At 40.3% G+C, this 19946-nt stretch overlaps 1 protein-coding gene across 1 annotated transcript in view; it reads left to right on the forward strand.

Moving 5' to 3' along the window:
* The window catches only part of zfhx3b (zinc finger homeobox 3b), a 468030-nt gene extending 449311 nt beyond the window's left edge, over positions 1 to 18719 (forward strand). Inside the window, 3 exon segments of the mRNA XM_055648956.1 lie at positions 2939 to 3065; positions 5198 to 10660; positions 13859 to 18719. Coding sequence (XP_055504931.1) covers positions 2939 to 3065; positions 5198 to 10660; positions 13859 to 15456 — 7188 coding nt within the window. The 3' untranslated portion in view covers positions 15457 to 18719.
* The last annotated feature ends 1227 nt before the right edge of the window (positions 18720 to 19946 follow it).

The raw sequence follows: 19946 nt of genomic DNA on the forward strand, positions 1-19946 counted from the left end.
AATAACAGAGTTGATGAATTTCTGTCTATTCTTGCTGTCATTCACACACGATTGGCTTTCACCTTTGAAGTACAAAAGTCATTTGTCGCATCGTGACAAATAAAGCCTACCTTTTAATTTCAATACTGCATTACAATTCCCAAATATTATATTTTCAAATCAGACTTCGCTGGCAAAAATGAATTTTGAAAAATAATTATTACTCAACAAGTCAGTAAAGTGGTTGCTGCTGGTGAGGCTATCTTGCTCCTCCATTTAGCCCAGTGAACCTACCTTCTCCACGTTTACCGATTTGTGGGGCTAATGATGTCTGTACTACCATCTAAATGTTTCATTACATTCAGATTTAGACTTGTTTATTGTCATGTATACCAGGGTGCAATGAAATCCCCTGCTCGCATTAAGTTCACAGAGTAAATGGTATACACACAGTAAATGATAAATACAACACTAAACGCAACAACAAGTGCAAAACAGTAGAATGGTGCAAGATTGTGGTACAATCTGAAAATCGCTGGAGCTGGAGCTTTACTCTCACAGATGATGATTCCTTACTTGATTATTATTGCTAGGATAATGCTCTCTAACCTCGACACCTAAAACATCCTGAGTTGATAGATCCATCCATTATTGTTGCATTAGCATTGTATTTATTGTGCAAATGTGTTAGTAATATTTGACTGAAAGTAATCAATATGTGCATTATCTGAGCAATTCAGATTTGTTCATGTTTTAATTGCCAATAATCATCAAACACCTTCTTCCCAATGTCTTAATGCTACATGTGAATGTAATGTCTTTATGTGAGTGAAGCTGTTGAAAACCATATCGTTATGGCAGCGAAGTTCATGTCTACCTGCTGCAGATTTCATCGATTCACAATAAGGCTGCTTGCTGTTTTCTTTGGTTAACAAGGCACAATGATGGTTGGACAGACCAGGATACCCAGACCCACTGGTCACAATACATTTGGCAAGAGCGTGTATTTCTGTTCGCTCTGTCAAAGAAACAGATGAATCCTGAAAACTACCTGTTCAGAGTACAGTGACGTTTAAGAATCTATAATAGGGCAGAATAATTTCAGAGTAAGATCAATTGAACCAGATATATATGTTAATAGTTCCATAGATGTTCTATGGCTCCAGTTGAAGAACAAAAGTATGCCGGTGGTATAATAACACCCAAAGTGCCCCTTTCAAACAGATGACAGCATATTTAACACACGCTTAACTACACTGAACAATACGCAGTTAGTTAACCAGAAAAAAAAGCACCGTCTATGAAAACTTGTGGAAAGTTAAATAAAAGTTACACGATAAATTGAAGAAGAGAAAAGATGAGAAATGAAATGGGCAAGGTTTAAAGGATTTTACAGAGGTGCCTGGAATGGGCATGGCGCTGGAGACAAATCCGTTAGTGACATTTAAGAGGCCTTTCAGTTAGCATATGGATATGCAGGCAATAGAGGGATATGGAGCACATGCAGGCAGGTGACATTAGTTTTTCTAGGCATCATGTTCGGCTCAGACATTGTGAGCTGAATGGCCTGTCTCTGTGCTGTTTTCTATGTTCTGCTGGTGTAAACAAATGTATTTTAATTAAAATACCATTCTATTGTTGGAAAAAAACTCCACAGGGCGGTACAGAGGCACGGCTGATAGAGCTGCTGCCTCACTGTGCCAGAGACCCGGGTTTGATCCTGACCTCTGGAGCTGTCTGTGTGGTGTTGGCACAATCTTCCTATGATGCATTGGTTTTCACCTGATGCTCCGGTTTCATCCCACATCCCAAAGACGTGCAGGTTTCCAGGTTATTAGGCCTCTGTGAATTGCTGCTTGTGTGTTTGGAATGGATGCAAAAGTTGGATAAAATAGAACCAGCATAAAATGGCGATTGATGGTTGGCATGGACTCGCTGGGCCGAAGGATCTGTTTCCATGCTGTATCTTTCAGTCAATCAGTCATGTTAAGACATTGAGTAAGGCCATATTTGGAGTACTATGTACAGTTTGGGTCACCTAGATGTAGGAAGGATGTCATTAAACAGGAAAGAGTACAAAAAAAGATTTGGAAGGTCGTTACCTGGTCTGATGGGTTTGAGTTATAGGAGAGTCTAGATAGGTTGGAAATTCTTTCTCTTGGAGGCTGAGGGGTGACATTATAGAGGTATATTAAATCATGGGGTTACGGGTACGATGAATAGCCACAGTCTTATCCCAGGTGAAGGAGTCCAATCTAGAGGGCATCGATTTAAGATGAAGGGGAATGATTTCAAAAGGACATGAGGGACAACTTTTTCACATGGAGGGTGGTGAGTATATGGAACAAGTTGCCAAAGAAGGTTGTAGAGGCAGGTATAATTATATATTTAAAAGACACTTAGACAGGTACATTGGTAGGCCAGTTTGGGGGATAAAGGCCAGGCAATTGGGACACGGTTAGGCAACATGGACGGCTGTATAGCTCGATAACTCTACAACTCTTCTTGATTAGTACAGGTGTCAGAGCTTATGGGGAGAAGGTAGGAGAATGGCTTTAGGAAGGAGCGATAGATCAGTCATGATTGAATGGCGGAGTAGACTTGATGGGCCAAATGGCATAGTTCTACTGCTATTCCTTATGACCTTATATAACTCTAAAGGCCTAGCAAGCCACTTTATTCATGCAATGACAAGTAATGGATAACAAACACTAGCCTTGCCATTCACATCTTGTGAACAAATAAGAAATATTATCAGTAATGCCAGTCTGAATTTTATGCCAACAAGTTTCATGCCTTCCATGAGTTGTGTTTTACTGTGAGTTCTCTGCTCTGACTAGTCATAAAAATGAATGCTTTGCGCAGATTATTTAATGTCGAGTGTTACAAGTTGAACCCCACAGAGTGCTGTTGAATAAACTAGGTGCTTCTTCTTCATCACTGAAATACTTCTCCACAGGTGACTACTCCGGAGATGATGATGCCAAGCACCATGTTTCTCTCTGCAAATGTTCCAGAGAGAGAATGCCACATGCTCTTGCAGACTGCAACAAGCTCCAATCCAGAAGATCCTGCAAAACTACTTGGTATGTTGGATGGAAATTCATCCATTACAAAATATATTGGGTACATAATCAATATGCAGTGTATACTATCATTATTTCTATATGGCAGGGTGTACAAATAATATCTGTATCATTAGAGGAAAGATCAAATGAATTGACTTAATTGTTAATTATTAATTTCTCATGGATAGATATTAACCATCATCACTTTTTGGGGAAAGTGTCAGTTCATACCCACCAAATTTGCATGAGCAATCAAAATGTAAGCTGGTGACCCATAATTGTTATTTTGTATTTTGGAAATTATGCTTTAGATCCCCTTATAAAGTTAGCAAGGTCCAATTCCCTTCCCACACCCACACACACACTTTCCTTTAGGCTACCTTAGTTTATCAGTTAACTGCCCATTAATGTGGACAATAACACACCTTGCTATAGTTAAAATGTAAAATTCAGTGGGGGCGAATTGCAGAATGAATATGTTCAGGTATTGAATAATTGAACATAAACGGAAGCAGCATTTAGTCAACTAGATGTTAGCTGCGTGCCCCACAATGGCGAGGAGAAAGAGCAAGATTACCCGCTAATGGTAATCCAGCCTAAAATTGTTCCTTTTATACCATGGCCTTAGTTAAAATTAGCTACACAGTGTTCGGAGTGGATTGATTATTTTGGAGATGGAACTGCTTACAAAAAGCAAGGTATGTGATGTTTATTTGTGCCACTGCCTTATTTTAGAGCAGTTTACTCCACTTGCCTTTATGCTGAAGTTAATGTAGAGCCTTGCATTTGTTTATCAGTGTGAACCCCATAATCTGTATTTTCTTTAAGGTTTTATTGTGTTCTGAAAGATCACTGTGACCAAGTCACCAATTTGCAAACAAGGGAAGAAATGTATCCTCTGATAGAATGGCTGGACATGCAATATAGTAGTATTTACCCATCTACTCCCCTTTTGAAATTGACTTCAAAGGAACGGAGTTTCAGAAGTAGAGTTCGACTAAACATTAATATATATCACATTAAACACATGTAACCAAGGTCAAATCTTTCTTCTAGGATTTTGTATTGAAAGTCACAGAAATCCAACATCTTTGAATTTCAGTCTAATCTCAATTTTACAATGCAGTTCAGAATCAGTAGTTATGCTTTGACACCTTCATTCTAGTTTAGGGCACCATCATATATTGTGCCCTTTTAACTCCTTCACTGCTGAATATGCCATGTTTTTCATTTCTGCCAAGTCCTTGTTCCATACAGATGCTACATGGGAACTTTCATTGTAATTTTGTTGGGATTCAGACTGCAGGAAGTGAATCGCAATGGCAATATAAAGTGAATGAGACAGTCAGTGAATTTGAACAACAAAGTGTATTATAGAGTGGACTTATTGGAATTGTACCCCTTAATGTGGGAAATGTAATAGCTGTTTCCATAAATTTATTAGTTGAAGGGCTGCCTGATTTGTGTTCATCCAGGCTTGTAAATTCATCAGAATCTACCTTTGGCAAATGTCAGATTATGGAGTCACCACTGTTTTGGAAATGTTTTTCATCCTGGATGTTGATTCTGTGTGCTAATTAAAGCAGCAGTTTCACTTTAAAACGTCTCTATGCACCCAACATTGCTTCTTCACCAAAATTATTGTTTCTTAAATTCAGAAAGCAATGTGTGCTGAGGAGATATTTCTCTGCATTCCAGCACAGTGGAAAAATTTAAAAAAAAATTGAAGCATGAATGGTTTTACGATGAAATGTATGATGCTAGAGACAAGAATATTTTTTTAAGATTGGCCTATTGGCTGTGTGGACAGTAGAAGACAAAAATAGCAGAAATATCACTGCATCCTGAAATTATGTGGGTATTGGCTCTACTTATTGATTTATCAATTTAGAAGTATTTTCCAATAACTTACATAAGTTTGATCTATTTCTAAAATCATTGAATATAAATGACCATAAAACGGTTAAGATATTTTAACAAAATAGTAATTTATTATATTTTGGTATTCAGAGATACAGAGGTGGTACTGTAAATCTAAAATTTTAATCAATATGGCATTAACTAGCCTCATGCAGTAAAACAAAATAGAAGTGGGCTGACTAGAAATTACAATACCCACTGATAGTTCTCATTAAATTTGTTTTCATTAGAAACATCAGATGCACCTGAAAAGAGCAATGTACCTTCGGAAAATACAGAGCGTAGCATGGAACCAAAGTCTTCTGTTGACCAGAGTTTAGTGAAGGATGATGCTGGGTTCCTGTGCTGGAAGAAAGGATGTAACCAGTTATTTAAGACTTCCACTGCACTTCAAGCCCATTTCAATGAGATTCATGCAAAACGGCCCCAGCTACCAGTCTCAGATCGTCATGTCTACAAATACCGCTGTAATCAGTGTAGCCTAGCCTTCAAGACCATTGAGAAACTACAACTGCATTCTCAGTATCACGTTATTAGAGCCGCCACCATGTGCAGTTTGTGCCAGCGCAGCTTCCGTACTTTTCAAGCCCTGAAAAAGCACCTGGAGACCAGCCATCTAGAACTGAGTGAGAGTGACATCCAGCAGTTGTACAGTGGACTTGGAGTAAATGGTGATGTTATGGTGCTGGGTGATGCAGTTCTCGGTGAAGATCAAGCCTTGGGGGCAGATGAGGATAAAGACGACGAAAGCGATTCGGACGAGAAGCAAAGCCCTGTTGGAAGTGACTCTGGATCTGTGCAAGAGGATTCTGGCTCTGAGCCAAAACGGGCACTGCCCTTTAGGAAAGGCCCTAATTTCACAATGGAGAAATTCCTGGATCCCTCTCGACCTTACAAGTGCACAGTTTGCAAGGAGTCGTTTACACAAAAGAACATCTTGCTTGTCCATTATAATTCTGTGTCCCACCTGCACAAGTTGAAAAGAGCACTTCAGGAATCAGCTACTGGTCAGCCTGAACCAACAAGCAGCCCAGATAACAAGCCTTTTAAGTGCAACACATGCAATGTGGCCTATAGCCAAAGCTCGACCCTAGAGATCCATATGCGTTCAGTGTTGCACCAGACCAAAGCACGAGCAGCAAAGTTAGAAGCTGCCAGTAGCAGCACAGTGGGCAGTGGTACCATTAGTAACAATAATAATACTTTAGGCTCGTCAACATCTAGTCCAAGTCCAAGTGGCAACAGCAATGGTAATACTGATGTTGGTGTAAGTGGGAGTGGATGTGGTGTTACAAATAGTGCTACCTCTAGCTTTGGTTTAATAAGTGGAAACCAGATAACAGCCGATTCCTTTGGAACATCTGCAGTCAGTAACTCTATTGCGAGCAGCATTACCACATCTTTAGAACAAAGAGATGCTAGCAAGAAGAAGATAGTGGACATGATAACATCTCGGCAACAAACGCAACAGCAACAGGCACAGTCGCTGGCACAAGCCCAAGCCCAAGCCCAAGCACAGGCCCAAGCACAGGCTCAGGTACAGGCCCAGGTACAGGCTCAACTACAGCAAGAACTTCAGCAAACGGCTCTCTTTCAGCCTCAACTCTTCAACCCAGCCTTGCTGCCACATTTTCCCATGACCACTGAGGCTCTTCTGCAACTCCAGCAACAACAGTTGCTCTTTCCTTTCTATATCCCAGGGACAGAATTTCAGTTGAACCCAGAGATCAGCATCCCAGTGAGCAGTGCAGCGTTGACAATGTCAACAATGTCAATGTCTGCAGCGAGCGCTTTGCTTGAAGATGTCAAGCCCCATGCGCAGAGTCTGCAGCAGCAACTGCTTCATCACGGGCAGCAGTCATCTCTAGTGCAGCAGCATGCAGCTTTCCTCCAACAAAGCCAACAGCTGGACAAGAAACCAAAAGCAACCATGAAAGACAAAGACAGGGATGGGCACAAAGACAAAGAAAGCTCTGAAAGATTTGATGAAGGGTTAATGCTCAAGGACATTTCCTTGGAGTCACACAGATCCAAAGATAGGAAAGACCAAACCGCAGTGAATGGTAACGACTCCTCCTTACCCCCTCCTCGTATTCCCTCTGATGCTCGCGGTAACGCCACCAAAGCCTTGCTGGAAAATTTTGGGTTCGAACTTGTTATTCAGTACAACGAAAACAAACAAAAAGTCCAGAAGAAAAGTAAAAGCGGTCTGAGCGACGATGTGGATAAGTTGGAGTGCGACACTTGCAGCAAATTATTCTCAAACATGTTAATCCTAAAGAGCCACCAAGAGCACGTGCATCAGCAGTTCTTACCGTTTGAAGAGCTCGAGCACTTTGCCAAACAGTACAGAGTGAACTATGATAAACTGTACCCCCTGAAGCCACAAACTCCTGAACCGCCACCTCCACCACCACCGCCCCCACCCCCTCCACCTGCACCCGCACCAGCATCTACTGCCCAGAATCTTACCACCACCACTGCCCCGCCGCACACGCCTCCTGCTATTTCAACCCCACAGCCATCTGTGTCAATCTCTCAGCTCACCATGCCAATGGACCTGCCTATCTTTTCACCTCTTTTGATGCAGTCGCTGCCCTTGCAGTCTTTACCGCAGCAAATTCCCTCCCAGTTAACGACCGTGGACCCCATACCCACCGATCTGGCTCAGCTCTACCAACAGCAGCTCAACCCCAATCTACTTCAACAGCAGCAGAACAAACGGCCGCGGACTCGCATAACGGACGATCAGCTTAAAATCCTCAGAGGGTATTTTGACATCAATAATTCCCCTAACGAGGACCAAATCAAAGAAATGTCTGACAAGTCAGGGTTGCCACAGAAAGTGATAAAGCACTGGTTCAGAAATACTTTGTTCAAAGAACGACAGCGTAACAAAGACTCTCCGTACAATTTCAACAACCCTCCTGTTACATCACTTGAAGACATTAAGGTGGATTCAAAGCCATCCTCACCAGAACCTTCAAGGGCTGAGTATTACAGAAGCAACCGATCGACTAGGACGAGATTTACGGACTATCAGCTGCGGGTCTTGCAGGATTTCTTTGATGCCAATGCTTATCCAAAAGATGACGAATTTGAGCAACTCTCAAATTTGCTTAACCTCCCAACTCGCGTGATAGTCGTTTGGTTTCAAAATGCCCGGCAGAAGGCGCGCAAGAACTACGAGAATCAGGGTGATGGAAAGGAGGGTGAGCGCCGTGAGCTGTCAAATGACCGCTACATTCGCACAAGTAATTTGAATTACCAGTGTAAAAAATGCAGTTTGGTCTTTCAACGTATTTTTGACCTCATTAAACACCAAAAAAAACTGTGCTACAAAGATGAAGATGATGACGGTCAGTACGACAGTCAGACAGAGGACTCCATGGATGCGATGGAGATGATGGGACCCTCTGCTTCATCTTGTAGCACTCCTTTGACCTCAGCTGTCTGTGGTTCATCATCCGAGGCAACAGCAAATGTACCTCCTGGCAATCTGCCTCGCACCTCAACTCAGAAAGAGGAAGGTTCGTCTAACCCGGAATTTTCTGAGGAGAAACCAAAGCAGCCCGAATCCCCTGATACACAGCAGCAGCAGCATTCACAAGAGAATCTGTTACAACCAAAACCTGAGACACAGCAGCAGCAACAAGACCAGAAGCCACAAATAACACAGCAGATGGCCCCGCAGCTCCCGTCACCCCAGCAGTCCCAGCCACAATGCTCCGTCTCGCAGGCCATCACTAGCCCGTCTCAGCTTTCTCACATCTCCTTAAATCCACTTCACACTTCAACACCGCAGCAGCTTGGAAGCCTTCCTCCTCAAATGGTTCACTACCAGTGTGACCAATGCAAGCTGGCATTTCCAACCTTTGACCTTTGGCAGGAGCATCAGCAGCTCCACTTCTTGTCTGGGCAAAACCAATTTGTCCATCCTCAGTTTTTAGACCGCCCAATCGAAATGCCCTTCATGCTCTTTGACCCCACCAATCCTTTGCTTGCCAGTCAGCTACTTTCCGGAACTCTACCTCAGATCCCAACTAGCTCTGCTTCTTCACCTTCGACGCCAAATTCCGCTATGAACACTTTGAAAAGAAAACTGGAAGAAAAGGCAAGTGTCAGTCCCGGGGACAATGATAGTGGAAATAATGGGGACGAGCCTCAGAGAGATAAACGCTTAAGGACCACCATCACCCCAGAGCAATTAGAGATTCTCTACCAAAAATATCTGCTGGATTCCAACCCAACACGAAAAATGTTGGATCATATTGCACATGAAGTAGGTCTCAAAAAACGAGTAGTTCAAGTTTGGTTCCAGAACACACGTGCTCGAGAGAGAAAGGGCCAGTTTAGAGCAGTTGGGCCCGCACAGGCTCATCGGCGCTGTCCATTCTGTAGAGCCCTCTTCAAGGCTAAGACAGCACTCGAAGCCCACATCCGATCCCGTCACTGGCATGAAGCTAAACGTGCTGGGTACAGCCTGATCATGTCTTCTGCTTTATCAACTGATAGCGATGGAGGAAACATATTGAAGGCAGACTCAATGGATTGCTCCAGTTTTGCCCAGCTTTCATCAATAAATAGCGACAGCCAGTGCCCCAGTCTGTCACCTGTGAACAAAAGTGGAGAATTCTCACCCAAAGCTCTTCTTAGCCCGTCATCTATCAAAGTCGAGGGGCTTGAAGAATTTGATGGTCCTACAATTTCCTCAGTCAATTTGGGATATGACCAAACTAGGCTTGATAATGATGATTGTTCATCAGTAAACACAGCTATTACTGACACTACAACTGGAGATGAAGCAAATGCAGACAACGACAGTGCAACTGGGGCAATGGCTGACTGTAAACAGGCCCTCTATCAAACTGAGAGTCTTCAGAAGTTGATGCAGTCATCAATGCAGGAAAATGAAGACAGGATTTCATCGGGCTTGGTCAGTCCATCGCCGAGTTATAACGCTAGGGAATTGGAAAATGAATGTACAATTGATTACAGTGAGACATCAAGCCTTGCTGACCCCTGTTCGCCCAGCCCTCATGGAAGCAGCATGTCGAGGCTCTCAGACGGGGAACGTCCAGGGCAGAAGCGCTTCCGCACCCAGATGACAAATCTCCAACTGAAACTGTTGAAATCCTGCTTCAATGATTATCGAACACCTACCATGCTGGAGTGTGAGGTTTTGGGAAATGAAATAGGACTGCCAAAACGAGTTGTTCAAGTGTGGTTCCAAAATGCTAGGGCTAAAGAGAAGAAATCCAAACTGAATATGGCAAAACACTTTGGTATTAATCAGTCAAATTATGAAGGACCCAAAGCAGAATGCACTTTGTGTGGCATCAAGTATAGTGCCCGGCTATCTGTTCGAGACCATATCTTTTCTCATCAACATATCTTCAAAGTGAAGGAGACCATTGGAAGCCAGCTGGATAAAGAAGTCGAGTACATTGATCCTGCCACTGTTCGTCGGCTAATGGCTCAACAAGAACTAGACCGCATTAAAAAAGCTAATGAGGTTCTTGGTTTGGCGACACAGCAGCAAACACTTCAACAGCAGGGCTTGTTTGATAATCCACCAGTACAAGCTCTTAATCTTCCTACTGCCTACCCAACCTTGCCAGGGATTTCGCCTGTATTACTGCCAGGTGTGGGCAGTCCTTCATCTTTACCTGGCTTTACTTCATCTAATGCAGGTGGGTAGCATTAATAGTTTTAAGTTTACATATCATAGATATCTTGGTAGATTTCAATCTGATATTTGCCTACCATACAAATTTAACTTGTTTCACCTGGAATCAAATCCAGCCCAGCAGATAGGATGAAGGTGTCCTGTCTCTAAAGGCTGCTCACAACAGGGTTAACACAAATTGTAGAGAATATCAATGCACTCTAATAAATTGATAAAAAGTTTTAGGATATTTTGCAATCTAGAAAGCTCCAGAGTTAAGTGCTGGGAGATATTCTTCTGAAGTTGGTGTCAGGATGTGCCAGACCCACCCTAACTATCTACAAAATTGAAAGTGTCTCATCACGCATTACCAACTTTTTATTTTGTTACATGTTCATGTAATAAGGTTGCCAATTCAGTTATCATCTTAAAGTAGGAGCCATATTTATAGAGTGATCTCTCCACCAGGTAATCCTGATAGCAGCTGACTCTGAACAGTACTAAACTATCCGACAGACTTATTCTGTTTGATGTAGCAGATCTGGACATAACTTTTATTTAAATGTGATAAATTCCAGACTATTGACACTTTTTATTATCAGGTCATCCATATCATTAAAAATATTGTTGAACAGAACGGATTGCAAAGAAAACTTTTTGACAGTCTTGCTCTCCTTTTTATATTACAAATAAATGGCATTCAAAGAAATACTGCCATGTTATATTGAATTACGCATATAACCGGTATTTAAAATGCCCTACTATTACTTCAGTAACTACACTGCATATTTTACAGTGTATAGCAAAAGTAAACGTTTTCTTAAAGTAGGAACCTTCATCACTTTCTTTAAAGAATTACTTTATCTGGTTTGCCCCTCCATGTTTGGCATGTTCTATGCATGAATAAATTATAAAGTAAACTGAAATAATTGTATTTAATAGAGACAAATTTCATTCCAAATCCTGTGGCAGAGATATGGAATATCTCTTCAGGTGCAGCCAAGGAAATTAATATTAGGATTATTATTAGGTTCAACTATTCTGTAGAAATTTTATCATGCCATCCTGGTTATAAGAATATAACAGGATGCTCAAACAAAACTAATGGCAATTGCTGATTATTTAAAGAGATAAACTTGCATATAAATCATCTGGTAACAAGAATTGGCTGTTATTTTTTAAGAAACTCATTTTCATCAAATTCTACAGAGCAACTCTGCTCAGTCATAGTCTGTCACGTTATTGAGATTTTGTGCAGTGGTCTTGAAAACTTTTAAGTTACAGACTGTCTCCCTAATTTATCACTTTTCTATTGGCCTTATGTGAACTCATCTCATGGGGTTATGCCTATTTTAATACATCATTCTGCTACATTGCATGCTAACATCGCATTAGTTGGCACCAAACTATTAAAAGTTAAGTGCTTCATGAACAGGAAAAATCTACCACTTATTCTAATCTCTTAGCAGATTCCATTTTACATTTATGTGGACTTGTGGTCTGTAATTTTCTCCTTTCATTGCTTATTGGGCATGCTTATTTATTATAAGTTAAAATTAAAAATTGCTTTAAATTGGGGTTGACGTTTATTCCTTTGATTTCGAGTCACTTTGTACCTCACTGAAGGGACAAGAGAGAAGTTTCACATAAACATAATTATGTTTTGTACCATGCCCATCCATCATGTCTGATGCTGCATCATTTGTGTTGCCATCCAATCCAGACCAGCTCATCCCAGTTCCATCACATTCCAGCAATGCTCCTTAGATAGTGTTCAGGTGCAGAATATTTCCCACCTCCTCTCCAACTGCACAAATTACAATCCTTTGGTGTTTAATTGAGATGAGCTAATCCAGCACAGCTCAGAGTACAGGTCCTGCCATGCTAACATTTTAACAATTCAGCCAATGTAAAACTTTCCAAACGACAACAAGATATCTTTGTTAATTATAACTTGATCTACCAAATTTATGTATTTACTAGCTAGCACTTATTAGAGATTGTTAGTGGCAATAAGCATAATATTGCATGAAAGCTCCCTGCCAACAGATCTTTACAGCATTAATTCTTAATAATAAGACTAATAGGAGTAAGAACTGGATACTTCACCAGTCTTCAGTTTAAGATGCAACTTGGAGGACTAGTCACAGTGTGCAGGATTCATTCCACCTTATTGCCACTTCGGAAGCTGCAAAATGCTTAGAACTGCTTACCTGGCATTAAGCCAGTTGAACCTCAAAGCAGAACTAGTTAAAGCATGAGAGAGTGCTATAACATATACATTAAAGTTTCAGAAAGGTAAAATATTAAATACTATTGCTTACCAAATAAAAAAGCATAATGACAAAATATATGACGTTGGTTGAGCTGCAACTAACTACAGGCAATCTTGCTGTAAAGCGTGATTGCATAATGCAAATTGTATATAACACCATTGATGGATTAAGGATCACTATTTGTATTACTTGCGCTGAATTGGTTATAAACTCAAATTTCAATAGGGAAGTAGAGGTGGTCTTAACTCGGAGGTTAAGATAGAAAGCTGCCTTGGAGATAAAACTCTAGGGAAAAATTTCCATGAAATCTCCATTCAGACACCATTGTCTCTCATGAGCTGTCTATCGGTTTCACCATAGGTGGCCATTGACCAGCAATCATTTCTATTGACAGTTGTGCAATGATACTCTATTACCCTGATGTAACATACAGCCTTTAGCACTTTTAGCGAGCAGTAACTAAAATAAATATATTGCTGTGTAAGGACCTTTATTTTTGAAAATGCTGCAAAAAAAAACATGGTCTTTGTGAATTTGAAACACTCTAGCAGCTAACCACCATTTTATGCAATTGTTTTTAGAACATTATTCTCTATAATGCTAGGTTTCTTAAGAACACAACCATTGTGTTATACCTGTGCTGTGGAAGCACCAAATGGCACCAATATAGATGGCACCAATTAAAGCCAAGCCACCTCAATTTCCCTTGTGGCTCTGATCAACTTGGTGTTAATCACTTATTTTGTCAGTGCCCTGCAAGCTGGCTTAAAGATGTAAATGGAATATTGCATTTGAAGAATTCCATTCATGCTAGAAGTTATACACCATAAAAATGTAAAATGATCTGCAATGTTGTCCAATAAATTGAGAGATGTATTTTTGTAATCCTCGGTAACCTTATGGGCATGAAAGTGTTTATGCTTCTTCTACTTTTTATTTGTTTTTAGCTTTAACTTCTCCTAAATCTAACCTTTTGGGCATTCCTGCTTCAACTGTACCCTCCCCTGGCCTTCCAACCACTGGACTGCCAAGCAAGCAAGCTTCTTCATTGACTTCCCAGGCCCCAACACAGGCTACTGCTACAGCTCCACGCCCAGCATCGGCCACCCAGCAGCAACAACCCGAACAACGTAAAAGCAAAGAGAACGAGAGGGCAAAAGAAAAGGAGAAAGATAAAACGGATCCTGCGCCCACACCGAACAAGGAGAAAAACGACAACAGCACAGGCACGTCAGTGCCTCTTCCTGGCATGGAGTATGTGGTAGACCCTGCCCAGCTTCAGGCTCTGCAAAATGCACTGGCTTCTGATCCAACTGCCCTGCTCACCAGCCAGTTCTTGCCGTACTTTGTGCCAGGTTTTTCTCCATATTACGCCCCACAAATTCCCGGAGCCCTTCAAGGAGGATACCTACAGCCAATGTATGGGATGGAGGGCCTCTTTCCTTACAACCCAGCTTTGTCCCAAGCTCTGATGGGGCTGTCGCCAGGTTCTTTGCTGCAGCAATATCAGCAATATCAGCAGAGTCTACAAGATGCCCTCCAGCAGCAGCAGAGGCAGTTGCAGCAGCAGCAACAGCAGCAGCAGCAACAGCTCCAGCAACAGTTGCAGCAACAGCTGCAGCAGCAGCAACAGCAACAACAACAGCAGCAGCAGCAGCAGCAACAGCAACAACAGCAACAACAGCAGCATCAACAGCCAAAGCAGCAGCCTAAACCAAGCCAACTCCCCGCCCCACAACAAACAACTTCCCCAGAGAAAGAATCCGCCAAAGAATCTACCAAAACACAAGAGCAAGCCAGTGCGCCCAGAGAACCATCCCTTCCAAAACCTGAAGAACGACACCAAACAGAAAGCAAAAGTACGGACTCGCTTGACCTGTTCATTGTTCCAAAGGTGCAGTACAAGTTGGTCTGTCGCAAGTGTCAGATGGTCTTCACTGATGAAGAGACAGCCATGAGCCACCTGCAGTCAATATGTTTCTTCGGTCAGTCTGTGATAAATCTGCAAGAGATGGTGCTTCGTGTTCCCACCAGCACCTACCACTGCCTGGCCTGTGATACTACACTGAGCGGGGATGAAGCTCTAAGTCAACATCTCGAGTCAACCTTGCACAAACACAGAACAATCAAACGAGCAGCAAGATACGCCAAAGAGCACGCTAGTTTATTACCTCACTCAGCCTGCTTTCCCGATCCTAACACCGCATCTACCTCGCAGTCTGCCACCCACTCTAGCGACAGGCCCTCCTCCAGCCTCTCCCCCCATGCCTCCATAAAATCTTGGCCTAACATTCTTTCCCGAGCCTCAGTCAGGAAGCCCTCTTCTTTACCTTCTCTCTCCTCATCTTCAACAGTTACCTCAAGTTCATGCAGCACCTCAGGGGTTCAAACCTCTATACCAACAGATGGCTATTCAGATGAGTCTGACAGTGAGCTCAGCCAGAAGTCAGATGGCCTGGATTGCCCGCTGGAGGGTCCAGATGACCCCAGTTGCCGCAGAGACAGTAGTCTGACTAGTGTAGGAATGGACACCTTCAGATTGTAAGCTTGAAGATGGACAATATGATTAATAAAAAAATACAAAACAATTTCAAAAAAGACTAACTGCAATTCCAAAGCTTCTAACCAAAAAAATAAAATCTTTCAGGATTGTTGTCTCATATTGATATGCTGGCAACATCTAAACCTGTTACACTGGTTGCTAGAAGGTACTATGGTTAGCTGAGCAATGACAGAAACCAGAAAGCAATGAACTGCCTCAATTTAATTACAGTGGTCTTTGAACCCGAAAACCCTTTATTTCCCCAGTGCAAACATGTCCTAAGTTGATAGCACAGCAGATGTCAGCATGTACCTTATGGGATGACAATCCACCATTTACAGTTTAGATTTCTTGCTATGTAAGCATTCGGATACCAATGGCTAGCTAAAAAAAATGTAATGTCTTGTATTCTCAGGTCAATAGCTCACACCTTGTTCTGTTTTCTGAATCATATTTTGCTTTTGTTTATATATTTTTTCTGTTATTATTTTTTTTGTTCCAGGCGATGATTTTTTTTTTCTCCAAAACTGGCAGAAAGTATTGAAAGAGTTGAAAAATATGAAACACATCTTAACTGGGGATTTACAAAGAATAGCTCTTCTGCTGCATAATCTGAGGGATAATTGAGCACTCCCATTGCCACCAAAACACAAGAGTGTTGAGGACTTGTAACTGAGATAACAATGAGTTTAAAAGAAAAAACTAACTTTCTGTATTTATGATAGATATGAACATTTTGGTGTTGAGTAGTTGTTGCATTGGAAATGACCTAAACAGTATGGTAGATTGAAAACCTTTGTGTACATTAGCTTTTGTATTGTCCAACAGAAAGCTCTTCATTTTGATGTTGTCTTGTTCATTCCTGTAGGATAGATTGAATCAAGTTACTGGTCTATGCTTTTCTGTCGTATTCCTTCCTTTCCCACCTTCCCCTTCCAACCTTGACACCTTCCTTAATGCTCACCTTCCTCTCTGAAGGTGGTTTGCTCTAGTTTTATAGAAGGAAGAAAAAAAAAGTAAATTTAAAGATTTTTTGTGGATAGGGTCCTTTTCAATTTTTTTGTGAACCTTTAAGGAACATAATGATTATTTACCTGTGTCTGTAACCTTTGTGCACTTACCTCTCTGCTTTTGTAGATGCTGTGGAAAATTTTCCTATGAAGCAGACATTTGTTTTTTGTGTAGTGTGGCAGCAGTCTGGTTTTTTTTTTTGGGGTGGGGGGGGGGAGGGAGGGAGGAAATTAATTATTTTTTTCTTTGACACAAGAGAAAAAATTCTCGCGCTTTAACAAAATCCAAAGACATACACTTTCACCATTGGTGCATAAAGGTGAAAAGAGGCATCTTTATACTTGAGAATTTGTTCTTCTGATTTAATAAAAATTTAACAAAAAAGGAATGGTAATATCCAGGTCACTGCCATTGCTTCTTCTGCAAGCAAAGGAGTGGCTGATGACAAAACAAATAAAAATACCAAAAAAAAACTTTTTACTTAAAGGTTTGTCCTTGTATTGTGGAATAAGTGCAGTGGTGGTTAGAAGACACTGCTCCTACCAAGGATATCAGATAGTGATCTTTTAAAAAAAATGTCTTTGTTATTTGGGCACTTGTTATGTACATCTCTGTAGTCACATTAATGTCAAAAAAATTCATTACTAGCATAAAAAGGTCTGAACTCTTTTTAAAAAAATCTTTTTTTGCTGCAAATGTTGTAGTCACACAATAGATGCTTGCTTATATCTTGCTTTTTGCTAAGCTTTACTGGAAACAAATAAATCAGTTTTAGCCTCTGCTTTTTTGATATTCCTTTCTTCATCTTTCTGTTGCAAATGGAACATTTTTAGACTGTGAATACACCTTTCCATGGTTCAGTTTGGTTGATGCTTTTACTAGTCAAAAGCCAACAAAAATTGCAGAACTCCAGTTCATTCCAAACTATCAACTTGGAGTTTGTTGCAGGGACTGATACTTTGTTTTAAAATCTTTTTTTTGTTTTATTTTTGTTTGAAGTAGTCAATAAGCTGTTGTACATATTCATAATCAGGCTTGTGCACAGTGCAAAAATGATTTTTTTGTAATAATAACATGCAGATAGTATAACTCTTTGGTTTCAGAGATAACAGAAGTTTAAATTACATTTAAAAGTAGGCCTATTTTACATAAAGATAACGTTAAAAAACGGAAAATTCAAATTCTTTTCTAAATGAGGTTAAGAAAAAAATAGCTCCCACAAGATGAAAAATTTTATTCCAAGGTTGTACAGTTTTTGTTTTTTGTTTTGTTTTTTGATGTGATTCTATGAAATATATTCGGCATTTAACTGTTAATTTGTATGTTAGTACGTTTCTGTATCATATATAATTTCCCTCATTAACTGTTAACATTTTAACACTAGCATTATATTTTAAATACTGGTTTGTTTTATGTTTTTTATCTTTATATACTATGACATGGCCTCTTAAGGTGCAATTTTCTGGTTTGTATTTTCTTGGAACTCTGACCTTTGTTTCCAAAGTCTGTTCAGTAGCACTTGTACTCTACCATTTACAAAGACTAATAATTGTGCGGGTCAGGCTACCCCAAGTTTTACAGTTAAACGTAGCAAGACGTACAGGTGAAAGGTGGACGGAACATATTTGCATCTAAAGGCACCACCAGTACTGAAACACGGAGCTGGAAAAAAAGCACTGAGCAGTTTTTTGAAAAAAAATTATTTAACTATATATGAATGTGGCCAAAGCTTTAAGCAATGAGAATGGTGCCGCATTGAAAGTGTCCATTTTTTTGTGGCATGGGAAAAAGAATAAGACAAGAGAAGCATTAACACAAGTCAGCATACTTGATGTATCTAAGTTCTTGAACAATAAAGAAGATTATTGTCGTTCTTGTGGAGAAACTGCCCACTGTGAACAACATTGACTATTACATCTTGGGCAACTTTGGAAACATTAACCCTGAGGTGAAAGAGGTATCTCCAGCCTTGCAATGTACAAAAAAAAGAGCAAGTTAAACCAAAAATGATGTTCTTGATGTTTTTTCTATAATGTAGTCTTGTTAGTTTTTTTGTTACTGTAACAACGAAAAAATTTCAACTGTACCAAAATCATGGAGACTAACAAACACATGGATTTCGAACTTTAAAAATTTTGTCACAAACCTTGTTGTCATAGTTAAGTTAATTGTAGATGGTAATTGAATATACTCCTTTGAAAATACTTCATCAAGTATGTTTCTTGCTCATTGTGATACATTAAAAAAACCCAGTATGAGCAACACTTGGTGTTTGGCTAACTTATTCAAACATATCAACGTCACTTTCAAAGTGGTGCAAGTGGAAAATGGAATGTTATATAGTTCGCTTTCATCTGTACGTGGGAAGATCTGAAGGCTACGGACAAAAAGGTATCACATGAATGTCAGAGTACATTTGTTGACCTGGTCTTATCAGGGTATTGCACAGTGCGTTGTACTTTGGGCAGAATTCTCCTTCTGAGATGCAGCAATATTATAGCTAGATGGTTATGATACTAACTTTTCACTTCATGGTATAATCAGTAATGTTACACACCACAATTGACTGTTACAAAAGCTGCATAGTATACACAGCATTTATTTGTAAATGCACCATTCAATTTTTACAAATCCACACTCCAGTTTACATTCACGGTTGCTAAGACTACAGAAATACTAGATAAGCCACCAGTATCTAAAACCTACTTGCCCACATGTTTTAGCCATGTGTTGATCATTAAGGTAATATAGTGAACGTCAGCTCCAATCTTCGCAAGGCAAAAATATGCAGAAATACTTTACGATTTACCAGTAAGGCACCAAACCCAAGCTCTTTTGTCATGCTAATAATCCTTTCATGTCCATGGGGTAATATATTACAAAATGACATATGCTTACCATATGGAAATCATTATTAACTTTAAAAATTGCAGCAAGAGAAAATAGGACTGGATGATTACCACAATGGAAGTCATTGGGAAGATTGGTAACCTGAAATATTAATGAATGAACACCTTTAACTTAATGGATTGTACAGGGGTGGATTAACTATGGCCAATTAAGATGCAAATCAAAAACAAAGTCTTTGTATATGTGTCCTTATGATGTCTTCAACATTTTTTTCTTGAAATCTACAAATTTCCAGAATTGACTCTAATCACATTCCCACTCTCTTTTTGCTATCAGTCAGATGCCACCATTATGTAAAAATCTGGTTATCAATTTAAAGGCCAACAGAGAACAGGTAAGAAACATCCTGGTGGCTCAGTACACATCACATCAGTAAGAAAACATTACTATCTGTTCTGAACCATCTTCCAAATTAATCAGGGTGCCAGCAGCAATAAAGTGCACTAAATAAAGTGCACTAATTAAAACAAGTTCCCAAACTGATGATAGACACAAAATGCTGGAGTAACTCAACGGGGCAGGCAGCATTTCCGGATAGAAGTAATGGGTGACATCTTGTGTTGGGTCTCGAT

Source organism: Leucoraja erinacea, chromosome 17, assembly GCF_028641065.1.
Source record: "Leucoraja erinacea ecotype New England chromosome 17, Leri_hhj_1, whole genome shotgun sequence".
In the NCBI taxonomy this organism is placed as follows: Eukaryota; Metazoa; Chordata; class Chondrichthyes; order Rajiformes; family Rajidae; genus Leucoraja; species Leucoraja erinaceus.